General features: G+C 42.0%; 1 protein-coding gene across 1 annotated transcript in view; it reads right to left on the reverse strand.

The window, feature by feature from the left end:
- Window positions 1-5,051: 5,051 nt before the first annotated feature.
- The window catches only part of LACTB2 (lactamase beta 2), a 35,260-nt gene continuing 27,285 nt past the window's right edge, over window positions 5,052-13,026 (reverse strand). The window contains exon 7 of the mRNA XM_077492856.1: window positions 5,052-6,914. Coding sequence (XP_077348982.1) covers window positions 6,871-6,914 — 44 coding nt within the window. The 3' untranslated portion in view covers window positions 5,052-6,870. The remainder of the gene's footprint in view (window positions 6,915-13,026) is intronic.

Consider the following 13,026-nt stretch of genomic DNA (forward strand, 5'->3'; position numbering starts at 1 on the left):
ATTCCTTTATATGTCTTCTCTCCTGGTAAGTTCGGTCACCTTCTCCTTTAAATGTTATTCTTATTGCTCCATAGGACCCAATAGATTAATAGAGAGGGAATACCATAGTGTAGTATTTCACAAATAACATTTAATAACATTTTCATACACAGGGTACTCACACATTAATAGATAGAAAAAAGCCTTTTTCTAGTAATCGGCAATCCTTCCCGTCCCTACGCATGACATCACATCACGTGACTTCATCAGGGGAATGACAGGGGTCACATCCACGTATTGCAAAAGCATCTCTTCAAGCTGCTAAAGCGGATGGTGGATTAGCTTGTCCAAATCTAAGTAAACTATTTTTTTACATCACAACTTATCTACATCTATGAATTGTTCCTGGAGACCTCCACATCTCCCTCCATGACTCTGCTGACTGCACTCTATGGTTCTAGGGCCTCAGCTGTAGTTTCACTACACAGGTCGATACCTAAACACTGCTCTCCAGGTTAGCTGGCTTGCCTGGCATGAGGGTACAAGAGTGTTAACAACTTCGGGTGGGGTATCTCCTAACACTCCCCTGTGGCAAAATCCCAATTTCCTTGGCCACCTGGACTCCCTGTGGTGCACACAACTAGGGGTCACCCATATCTCTCACATTTTTGTTCATAATATTTTTGCTTCCTTTGATGAGTTGAAGGCCAGGTGTGGAGTGACTAATACATTTTTTTTTTAAATATCTTTCGTTACGTCATGCCATCCGGGCACAGTTTGCCGATTTGTCCCAGGAGCTCTCAGAATCACCTTTGGAGGTGCTGTTGGCCTATCCAGATATTGAGAAACTGGTTATGACAGTTTATTCACGTTTTCAGTCTGCTGGGGTCAACCCCTTCCAGCTGGCTCAAGGAAAATGGGAAGTTCTGATTCCTGGAGTGTCTGAGTAGGGGTGGGAGGAGGCCTCAGAAATCTGCTTCCAGGACCTTATAAGATCTAATGATCGCTATACACAGTTCAAATTTATACACCAGTTGCATTACACTCCTGCCAGATTGTCCCGCATGGGCTTTGACTCTGCATCCTGCTGTACTAGATGTGGGCATACGGAAGCTGAGTACTTACACATGTTTTGGTCCTGCCCCTTGTCAGTATATTGGAAGGACTTATTTTCTTTTTTTGACAACACTTTACATTTACATGTACCTCATACTCCTGAAGTGGCTTTACTTGGTGTGTTAAATGAATTTATGCACAGGACACATGCTCATACCCTTGTATGTATATTGTTATTCTATACCAGGAAATTAATACTGTTACAATGTAAAAAGGTTGTGGCTCCGGATATACAAACCTTTTACCGCACGGTGAATAAAGTACTGTATTTCCCAGTGTATAAGGTGACCGGGTGTATAAGAGGACCCCCTAATTTTACAGTTTTCTAAGTTTTTGCTTGTACTTACCGTATAAGACTACCCCCCTTCCGACGCTTCATATTTCTTCCTTCTGGAGCTGGCGCCATATCCTTCTTCCTGCTTGCTGGAGCCAATCACGGCGAGCGATGTATTCTATTAATGAATACAAAGCCTGCTTGGATTGAGAGAGGCTGTAACATCATCAGCCTGCACCTCTCTGACTCTCAAAGCCAATCCAAGCAGGCTACTCCATGTAGCCTGCTCGGATTGGCAGAGGTTGTTACTCCAATCCGAGAAGGCTCTGTATTCATTTGAATACATCGCTCACCTGGATTGGATCAGCGGTATATACCGTATGTAGCCGAAGCTACATACAGTATTACCGAACAGCCAGCAGACATCCGAGGGGCTGACCCGGCGTATAAGACAACCCCTGCTTTTTGGCCAGTTTTTTTAAGTGTAAAAGGTTGTCTTATACGCCGGAAAATACGGTATTGCCCATTTTCAAGCTCATGTACCACGACAGAGTCTGCCCTAAAAAGTTCTTCAAGATCTAGCAGCCATGGCTGGATATTGCGGATTGCTTTTGGAGAAACAATATTATGAACCCACTATATGACACTTCCCCCCTGTTTGGGAATTGGAGGTGCTGATTCTGATATGTTAATATGTTGGCCCAGAAGTTCTATAACACTCAATTGTATTCCTGAGGTACCCTTTTGAAAAGTATATGTTAACATTTTTATGGAAAATTCAATAAAAAAATAAAAAGAGGAGTTGTTACTTTGTATTTGAACATAAAAATCTGTGAACACTGCTGTGTAAAGGATAGAAGGGGTGATCTACAATCGTTTGTGAATGTATACATAGGAGTAAAGCATCAGGTGAGCGGTGCAGCAATAGCAACCCTGGGTGTGCACTGACATCGTCTGGTTTTTGCGGGCAGGATCGTATGGTGGCGGGTGCCAGTCACCATCCGATCATTTATTTCCAATGTGTTTGTTTTGTTTTTTTAGCAGTTTGCCTAGAGCTCATCTAAAAAAAAAAAATGCACATGGGGTTAAAATTTGCTTCACTATAGCCGTGACATACCCAGTCTTCCTGAAATCATGAAATCTGGAGGACCTGCGTGCTCCTCTTTGCTTATTACTGCTTACATCACTAAAGCCTTGTATTTTTTTTTTTTTATATATGTATGTATTCTAGTCTCTCTGAATTCCTGCTTCAGATAATTCCCCAAAGACCACAATTTTTACTTTGCTCAATTATACACAGTATGCTGTCTTGCAATTGAATACGATTTTTTCTTACACTGTGGCGCAGGTTCACACAGGTGCCCTGCGGCTTGGGTGCAGCGCAGAGGTGTAACTAGAACTCTCAGGGCTCCGGTGCAAGAAACCATGATGGGCCCCCTGAGCCCCCCCCCCCCTTCAATCCAAAGAGCAGGGGTCTTCCAATTTTGGGAGGGCGCCCATGGACATCCCCCTAGAACCCTGTCCCCAGGATGTGCATCCAGAGTAATCACAGCGGCTCTTTACCATGTGATCAGCTGATCACAAGTAAACAGACTTGCTGGTTATCAGCAGCCCTTTCCTCCTACGCTGTGTCTGTGTGAGGAAAGGACAGGCAACAATGTCACTAGATTGTTTACACTGATAATTAGTGCCCTGATCATCAGTGCAGTCTATCAGTGCTCATCAATGCCGCCCATCGGTGTGACCTATCAGAGCTCATCAATGCTACCTATTAGTACTAATCAATGCCGCCTATAAGTGCCAACTATCATTGCTCATCAATGCCACCTACCAGTGCAGCTTATCAGTGCTGCCTATCCGTGTCCTTCAATCCCACCTAGCAGTGCCCATCAGTGCCACCTATCGGTGCTACCTTTAGTGCTCATCAATCCCACCTATCAGTGCCCATCAATCCCACCTCAGTGCCCACCAGTGCTCATAAATCCCACCTATCAGTGCCCACCAGTGCTCTTAAACCCCACCTATCAGTGCCCATCAACCCCACCTATCAGTGCTCATCAACCCCACCTAGAAATGCCCACCAGCACTCATCAATCCCACCTATCAGTGCTCATCAATCCTCCAATCGGTGCTCACGAATGTCTCCTCAGCGCGGCTCTGAGCTAAGATAGTCTCTCTCATACAGCTCAGAGCCGGTGTTCTATAGAATACTGCCTCCTGTCCTCCCTTGCACAGGATGAGAGAGGAGACAGCTGATCTGCTCATTCTCTCTGACTCTCTCCTCCTTTGTGCTCTGCGGGAAGTGTGAACTCATTAGCTTCACACTTGACTTCCAGCAGAGCACACACAGTAGGAGAGCGGTGGGGGAGAATGAGCAGACCAGCTGTCTCCCCCCTCATCCCGTGCAAGAGAGGATGGAGGGGAAAGGGAAGACGGGAGGCAGTATTCCATAGAACACTAGCACTGAGCTGTAAAAGAGAATCTCAGCTCAGAGACATGCGATTAGCAACCCCGTTGGGGCCCCCCCGACAGTGGCAGGATGCCAGGGCCCGGTCGCAAGTACAGTGTGATTTATCCACATTTTAAATGCAGTTTTAAGTGTACTCCTAGAGACTTCTATTATACCACATATTTTCATGAAAGCGCATCAAAGTCCTGCATGCTGCATCTTTGATGAAATTTCAGAAAAAAAGCAAAGTCTAATATAACTCAATGGGGGTTATTTACTAAAGGAAAATCCACTTTGCACTGAAAGTGCACTTGGAAGTAAAGTCACTGTAGATCCCAGGGGGACATGCAAGGTAAATAAAAAACAGCATTTTAGCTTGCCCATGATTGGATGATAACATCAGCAGAGCTTTCCCTCATTTCAGATCTACCCCTTAGATTTAGAGTGACTGCACTTCCAAGTGCACTTGCAGTGCAAAGTGGATTTACCTTTCGTAAATAACCCCCAATGTGTACAGTGTATAAAATGTGGAATCAATCACAATGCGGCAAAACAGCAGAGCACTGGTGTGAACCTGCTCTTATTGTTTTTTATAAACCTCAACTAGTTAGGTAGGTTATGGCTTTTCCGCAAAACAATTGCCATTCCTCTTACACAGCTGTGTCGGTTTTATCTAATGATTTACTTTAAAGCTCGCTATAGATGGATTGAATATTGGCCGGTCAATCTATGGGAGGGCTGGTTGTACTGAAGTCAATTCATTACTGTCAGCTGCAATAGCTGCCAGCAGTGATCGCATGGAAAAAAAAAATCTGACAGGTTGGTTGAACTGAATCCGATCCAGCCTGATTTTTATACCATGTGATTACTGCCGTCTGTAGCAGCCAGCAGTGATCATTGTGTCCTGATGTCAAGGCAGACTCCCGGCTAGCAGATCACAATAGTACTGTGGGAGGGATTCCCCCATCAACACTGACTTTGTGGAAATCAAGCAATTTTCTTTCCATCCACCACGAATTGTATAATCTATGGCCTGCTTAACCAACATGGTATTTTCATTATTTTCTGTAACGGATTACTCTGAATTGCTCAATTTGAGTATAAGTTTTCAGTTGATCTTATCACCTAAAAACAGTTTTAGTAAACATCAGAAAAATTTATTTTTGTATCGTCCCCATTTTTTTCTATAGCTATACATTTATTTCAGTAAGTTCAAAATGGCAACCACAACAATTTCAGTATAAGAGTTTAATTTATTAAAGAAAGGCAAATTAGACAAAAATCGGTTTTTCCTGGACTAAATTAAATAACCAATGTCATTTACAACCTAATATGTTAGTATGAATTTATGAAAATGAAAGCCAAACAAACACTGCTTATGTATTTCAAAATGTTATGAAGCATCAAAATGCTAACATAAGTAAAATAGCAGCAACATACATAAATATACACAATGCTCATATTTAGCAGTTTGAACAAGGTGTAAAAATAAGGAATGGGATAACCATTCCCCTGACTCACCAGAGTTTTAAAAGCATGGCGTTTTGTTCACTTCTAATGGTTGCCAGTAGAGGTAAGAGCAAGAAATGGTAAAGCTGGGCATAGATGGATAATTTTTTTTTTTTTTTTTGATCAGCCAGCAGGGTGATCAAAAAAAAAAAAAAATAACAAAGGATTCCTCTATCCACACATTCAAGGTGGATTAAGGCAATGTTTCAACTCCAGTCCTCAAGTACCTCCAACAGGTCATGTTTTCAGGCCTTCCATTATTTTGCACAGGCGATTTGATCAGTTTCACTGCTTTAGCAATTACCACCGCCGTTTCATCTGAGGGAAATCCTGAAAACATGACCTGTTGGGTGTACTTGAGAACTGGAGTTGAGAAACATTGGATTAAGGGATTCTCCCTGCTACGCTATTGTAATGTGACAGCAGAGACTTCACTGCTGTCAAAATATACTGATGATTGAATGAAAAATTTCCAACAGCCCAGTTTGAGAGAAGTTGAACATTAGATCGACTCCTCACAAATGTGAACAGCCATAGATGGATTCAAATTTGGCCAGATCCTGCTAAACTGGGCCAATTTTGATCCATCTATAGCCACCCTAGGTACAGAGGCAGGTGGCAGCATGCTGTAAAAAAAAAAAAAAAAAGAGCTTTGGGGAGGGCAAGGACCTTTATAACTTAAAGGAGTTGCAAAGTCTCAAGGTATTCACCTTACTGAATTCTATGCATGAAGGTGAAAAACCTTCTGTGGTGCAGCTTCCCCCCAGAGCCCCCCTTTTTCTTGATCGAAATGAGCACAGCAGCTCCAGCCGTTGTCTCCGGTTCTCATTGGATAGATTAATGGCAGCAGGAGCCTTTGGCTCGCGCTGCTGTCAATCAAATCCAGTGGCACCGGGGGCAGGGCAGAGTCCTACTGTCTGTGTCAATGGACGCAGCAGCAGGACTCGGGAGTGTGCCCGCACAAGTGCGCCCATGGAATGCTGCTCTCCGTGGGAGCACTCGATGAAAACTAGGGGCCAGGAGCACCACCAGAGGACCCCATAAAAGGAGGATCAGGGGGCCGCTCTGTGCAAAATCCTTGCACAGAGCAGGTAAGTATAACAGGTTTGTTATTTAAAAAAATAATAATTAATTTTACAATCACTTTAAATCTTACTCCTTTCATGTCAGCAAGATAGTACTGTATGTTGAAGATATTTGTGCTAACTAGGTGCACAAGCACACTTTTACATACCTAAATGGTGGTGAAGACAGAAAAACACAGGATGTACACCCCATGGACAATGTCAGATAGGAGCTTATAGAGTAAATGGCTCTACGTAATTATAATAATTTTTTTTAAATTCATTGATAAGGAAGATGCTTATTTTAGTATACATTTATAATGAATAATGAAATTGATAAAATTACAAGGCTGCATGTGTAATGATTTGGAGTTGGGTTGGATGGTTCTACTGTGAGGCATCTTATTCAGTGATCCTCGATTCTCCCATGCAGTGTATTCCTTATTCAGATTCAACAAAATAGTTTCCTCGATTAACAATCACAAGTGACTTTTCCACTGGACATTAGGACCCTCTTCTTGTACTGCAAATAAACACACATGACCATTATTCAGATATCTGCAATATACAGCATAATCCGAAAAAGCATCCAATTAGAATAATCAAATGATGTTTTAAAGTGTAGCCCAAATTTTTTTTTTTTGATACAGTAGGGAAAAAAAAATATTTTAAGCTGGACTGTCTGAAACAAACATCATCAACAAGAAGGTGCCATTGGATTTAACAACTTTTTTTTAACATAGTCTATATTATTTAGAGCGGAGTTCCACCCCTCCCCAGTAAAAAAATTAAAGTAAGCAGCTAAACATACTGTAGCTGCTAACTTTTAATATTATGACACTTACTTGTCCTGGAATCCAGCGATGTCAGCACCCCAGCCGATTTTTCCATCGGGTCTCGGTTGCTGGCGCCGCCATTGCCTGTAAGGGAACCGGCAGTAAAGCCTTGCGACTTAACAGTTGGTTCCAAAGTATCCTTCCCTTTCTGAATGGCCCAGCGGTGGGGAAAGGAGGAGGGGGGCTAAACCTTTAAAAAGCAACTGTCGTCATCTCTGTCCTGCTGTTGATTCACTGACTGTCCTGTTCACTTTAATGGGACGACTGGTGATGCGGCAGTGACACAGCAAGGCAAGGGATGTGGTGGCAGCAGGTGAGTGGATGGCGCCAACAAGCACTGCCATGATGTATCTGAAATGACAAGTGCTCTTTAACAACTTTAGCCCCGGAAGGATTTGCCCCCTTAATGACAATTGCGTGGTCCTGCAACACTGTACCCAAACAAAATGGACATCCTTTTTTCCCCACAAATAGAGCTTTCTATTGGTGGCATTTGATCACCACATTTATTCATCAGTTTAGGTATATATATATATATATATATATATATATATATATATATATATATATATATATATATATATATATATATATATTCTTCTACATATTTTTGGTAAAAAAAATAATAATTTACAATAGGCGTATATTGATTGGTTTGTCCAAAAGTTATCACTACTACAAACTATGGGATAGATTTAGGGACTTTTATTTTTTATTGTTTTTACTAGTAATGGCAGCAATCTGTGATTTTTAGCAGGATTGCGGCAGAAAAATCGGACCCCAAACAAACCTTTTTGGGGACCAGTGACTATATTACATTGATCAGTGCTATAAAAATGCACGATCAATGTAAAAATGACACTGGCAGGGAAGGCGTTAACACTGGGACCATTAGATCTCCATCATGTCCCCTGTCAGAACGGGGATCTGCTTATTTACATAGGCATTCCCGTCCTGCCTCTGTACTAGGCGATCGTGGGTTGCCGGCGGACATTGAAGCTGCCGGACCTGCGGGAAAGCTCCCGCCTCCGTACAGCGACAGCGATTCACGTATAAAGATGGCGACTGCTAGGCATAGTGGTTAAATGTAAGGACTTATTCTTGCTGGTAGTTAGAATCTTTAATATTTGTAAACAAAATGAAGGTTTCCTATTTAGAATAATTAGTTGTCAGGTCAATAAAACAATAATGTCAGAACCGATTCAATCCTACAGTTTGTAGTGTAGATAGATTTGAAAAAACAATAAGATAAAAGGAATATTCCTGAACTTTGGGTTATCTCATGGTTACTGAGACACTGTGTGAATGCATCAATGCAGTGCATGTTTTCTCAGCTTGCAGAGCTTGGATTCAATATACAGCCTCATGCTACACTACCAAGCTCCATTTCATCCTGAATAAACTAAAGAATAGAATACTGATTTATATTAAAACTAAGCTTATATGTGAGATTTTTAGTGAATGTAATTAATCAGCATACTATATTCCCTCCCCCATAGCGTTTGCCAATAGGAGGACATGGAGGAGGAGAGAGGGGAGCATCATCTACCACGCCCACACGTGTTACTCTGTAGTCAGATGCGCTGCACAGATAAGAAAAAGGAGGAAATGAAGAGCCTAGAAGGGAACTGAAATAGAGCATGCTCCATAGAGGACAGCAGCTTGTCTACACAATGTCAACCTGCAGTGGGGGACACAAAGATGATGGGAGGGACAGATGCAAGGCATAATTAACCAAGTATATTTCACGCTGTTATATATTAAGAGAGTTTTTCAGTCTGGGTTTAAAGACCCTTTAATTTTCAATGATTTTTTTAAAGTTTTCACAATACAGGTAAAAAAAACCTTGGCATCCCATTGAACATTGCACAGTATTCATAGTCCGTCATACATACAATATAAGGGAGGAATACCCCTCTTGTTTCTTCAAGGCCATTTATCAAGTCCTGATATAAACTGTACCTTATCTACTTTAGTATTTGTGGTTTATGTACCAGACCATATGGTGGTTCCTCCACCTTACACATTACATCATATTCTGTGGCCTTATGCATGCTCTATAACATAGGTCTTTTAATGACCCTTTAAAAGTTTCACCCTTTGTTTCACTGCCAGAAATGATTGTAGGGCTACCAAAAATACACAAAAAAGAAAATCGAGAGAGAATCCACAGTGGAGATGTTGGATCAATGTACAGAATGTCTGCGTCCATAAAATTAACAAGCTTTGTTTATTTCTAATAACAGAACAAAAGAGGTTTCTAAGAACAGAGAGGTTGCAGTTACACGGCATAGGTATTTTACTTTATTAGTGGAAATGAGTATGAAGTTAAAAAACAAGTCCACTGTATTTGCTCCCTTTCTGTTTTTACATGCTATTGGAGGTTTATAATACTTGGTCATTTTATGATCACAGGAACTGCCAAATTCAGCATTAACTAGATGTACAGTGCCTTGCGAAAGTATTCGGCCCCCTTGAACTTTTCAACCTTTTGCCACATTTCAGGCTTCAAACATAAAGATATAAAATATACATTTTTTTGTGAACAATCACCAACAAGTGGGACACAATTGTGAAGTGGAACAAAATCTATTGGATATTTTAAACTTTTTTAGCAAATAAAAAACTGAAAAGTGGTGCGTGCAAAATTATTCGGCCCCTTTACTTTGTGCAGCAAACTCACTCCAGAAGTTCAGCGAGGATCTCTGAATGATCCAATGTTGTCCTGAATGACTGATGGTGATAAATAGAATCCACCTGTGTGCAATTAAGTCTCTGTATAAATGCACCTGCTCTGTGATAGTCTCAGGGTTCTGTTGAAAGCGCAGAGAGCATCATGAAGACCAAGGAACACACCAGGCAGGTCTGTAATACTGTTGTGGAGAAGTTTAAAGCCGGATTTGGATACAAAAAGATTTCCCAAGCTTTAAAGATCCCAAGGAGCACTGTGCAAGCGATCATTTTGAAATGGAAGGAGTATCAGACCACGGCAAATCTACCAAGACCTGGCCGTCCCTTAAACTTTCAGCTCAGACAAGGAGAAGACTGATCAGGGATGCAGCCAAGAGGCCCATGATCACTCTGGATGAACTGCAGAGAACTACAGCTGAGGTGGGAGAGTCTGTCCATAGGACAACAATCAGTCGTACACTGCACAAATCTGGCCTTTATGGAAGAGTGGCAAGAAGAAAGCCATTTCTCAAAGATATCCATAAAAAGTCTCGTCTAAAGTTTGCCACAAGCCACCTGGGAGACACACCAAACATGTGGAAGAAGGTGCTCTGGTCAGATGAAACCAAAATCTAACTTTTTGCCCACAATGCAAAACGATATGTTTGGCGTAAAAGCAACACAGCTCATCACCCTCAACACACCATCCCCACTGTCAAACATGGTGGTGGCAGAATCATGGTTTGGGCCTGCTTTTCTTCAGCAGGGACAGGGAAGATGGTTAAAATTGAGGGGAAGATGGATGCAGCCAAATACAGGACCATTCTGGATAAAAACCTGTTTGAGTCTGCAAAAGACCTGAAACTGGGACGGAGATTTATCTTCCAACAAGACAATGATCCCAAACATACAGCAAAATCTACAAAGGAATGGTTCACAAATAAACGTATCCAGGTGTTAGAATGGCCAAGTCAAAGTCCAGACCTGAATCCAATCGAGAATCTGTGGAAAGAGCTGAAAACTGCTGTTCACAAATGCTCTCCATCCAACCTCACTGAGCTTGAGCTGTTTTGCAAGGAAGAATGGGCAAGAATTTCAGTCTCTCGATGTGCAAAACTGATAGAGACATACCCCAAGTGACTTGCAGCTGTAATCGCAGCAAAAGGTGGCTCTACAAAGTATTAACGCAAGGGGGCCGAATAATTTTGCACGCCCCACTTTTCATTTTTTTATTAGTTAAAAAAGTTTCAAAAATCCAATAGATTTCGTTCCACTTCACAATTGTGTCCCACTTGTTGGTGATTCTTCACAAAAAATAAAAATGTTATATCTTTATGTTTGAAGCCTGAAATGTGGCAAAAGGTTGAAAAGTTCAAGGGGGCCGAATACTTTCGCAAGGCACTGTATATCCCAAACAAGTGTAGTGTAGCTTCTCATAGCACTGCTTAGACATTGGACAAGGGGAGTATCTATCAGCTCCTGTTACCAATGTATGCATTTGTATGACCAAGTGACCAACACATTACTGGCAATAAACAGCAGGTATACCTGTCTCCAGCATGGAGAAATAGAATTTGCCATTACTGCAAATGATTGAGAGCACCAAGTAGAAATAAAGAGGAATTTCTTGTAAATTTAATTTTTAGGCAACATTTCTGGCCTTCTCTGTTCTGCAGTAAAAGGATGAATCCAACTATTTAGATCATAAGCCTTTATACATGTCAAAGGCAGCTCATAGTTCTGGGTCTGTTAAAGCAGAACTAAAGCCTTACTTTTAACCACTTAAGCCCCGGACCAATTTGCAGCCAAAGGACCAGGCCCCTTTTTGCGATTCGGCACTGCTTCGCTTTAACTGACAATTGCGCGGTCGTGTGACGTGGCTCCCAAACAAAATTGGCTTCCTTTTTTTCCCCACAAATAGAGCTTTCTTTTGGTGGTATTTGATCACCTCTGCGGTTTTTATTTTTTGCACTATAAACAAAAATAGAGCGGCAATTTTGAAAAAAATGCAATATTTTTTTACTTTTTGCTATAATAAATATCCCCAAAAAATATATATATAAAAAAAAAAATTTTCCCTCAGTTTAGGCCGATGCGTATTCTTCTACATATTTTTGGTAAAAAAAAAAAAATTTGCGATTATTGATTGGTTGGAAAAGTTATAGCGCTTACAAAATAGGGGATAGTTTTATAGTATTTTTGTTAATATTTTTTTTTACTAGTAATGGCGGAACACCAGCGGCGATCGGGTCCGCTGGTCCCGCGGCCACGGTCACAGGACCGGGCGGCGCGCTCCCGACCCACAGCTGGGCACTTAAAGAATCACGTTGTGCCCAGCCATGCCATTCTGCCGACGTACATCGTCAAAATACATTCTGCTACTGTTCCCGAGTATGGCGATACCACGTGTGAGACTTTTACACAGCCTGGCCACATACAGAGGCCCAACATTGAAGTAGCACCTTCACGCGTTCTAGAAGCATAAATTACACATCTCATTTCATTCCTACCTATCACAATTTTGAAGGTCCTTGAGCACCAGGACAATGGAATTATCCACAAAATGACCCCATTTTGGAAAGCAAACACCCCACCGTATATTCTATGAGGCATGGGCTGCAAATAGGTACACGAGTACTCTGATGGGCTGGTGGCAGGTATTCGGGTACTCTGATGGACTGGTGGCAGGTACTTGGGTACTCTGTTGGGCTGGTGGCAGGTACTCGGGTACTCTGTTGGGCTGGTGGCAGGTACTCGGGTACTCTGTTGGGCTGGTGGCAGGTACTCGGGTACTCTGTTGGGCTGGTGGCAGGTACTCAGTACTCATATGGAATGTGACAGGTACTCAGATGGAATGTCACAGGTACTCATATGGAATGTCACAGGTACTCAGGTACTCATATGGAATGCGACAGGTACTCATATAGAATGTGACAGGTACCCAGGTACTCAGATGAACTGTGACAGGTACTCGGGTACTCAGATGAACTGTGACAGGTACTCAAATGGACTGTGACAGGTACTTTGATGGGTGGTGACAGGTCCTCTTTATTGGGGGGGAATCAGTGTGTGTTGGTGTACACAGTAAGTGGTAACGAGATGTTACCGCAATCTCCTTCTCACACACGA

Source organism: Lithobates pipiens, unplaced genomic scaffold (assembly GCF_037356315.1).
Source record: "Lithobates pipiens isolate NorthernLeopardFrog02 unplaced genomic scaffold, aLitPip1_a1.2 Scaffold_19, whole genome shotgun sequence".
In the NCBI taxonomy this organism is placed as follows: domain Eukaryota; kingdom Metazoa; phylum Chordata; class Amphibia; order Anura; family Ranidae; genus Lithobates; species Lithobates pipiens.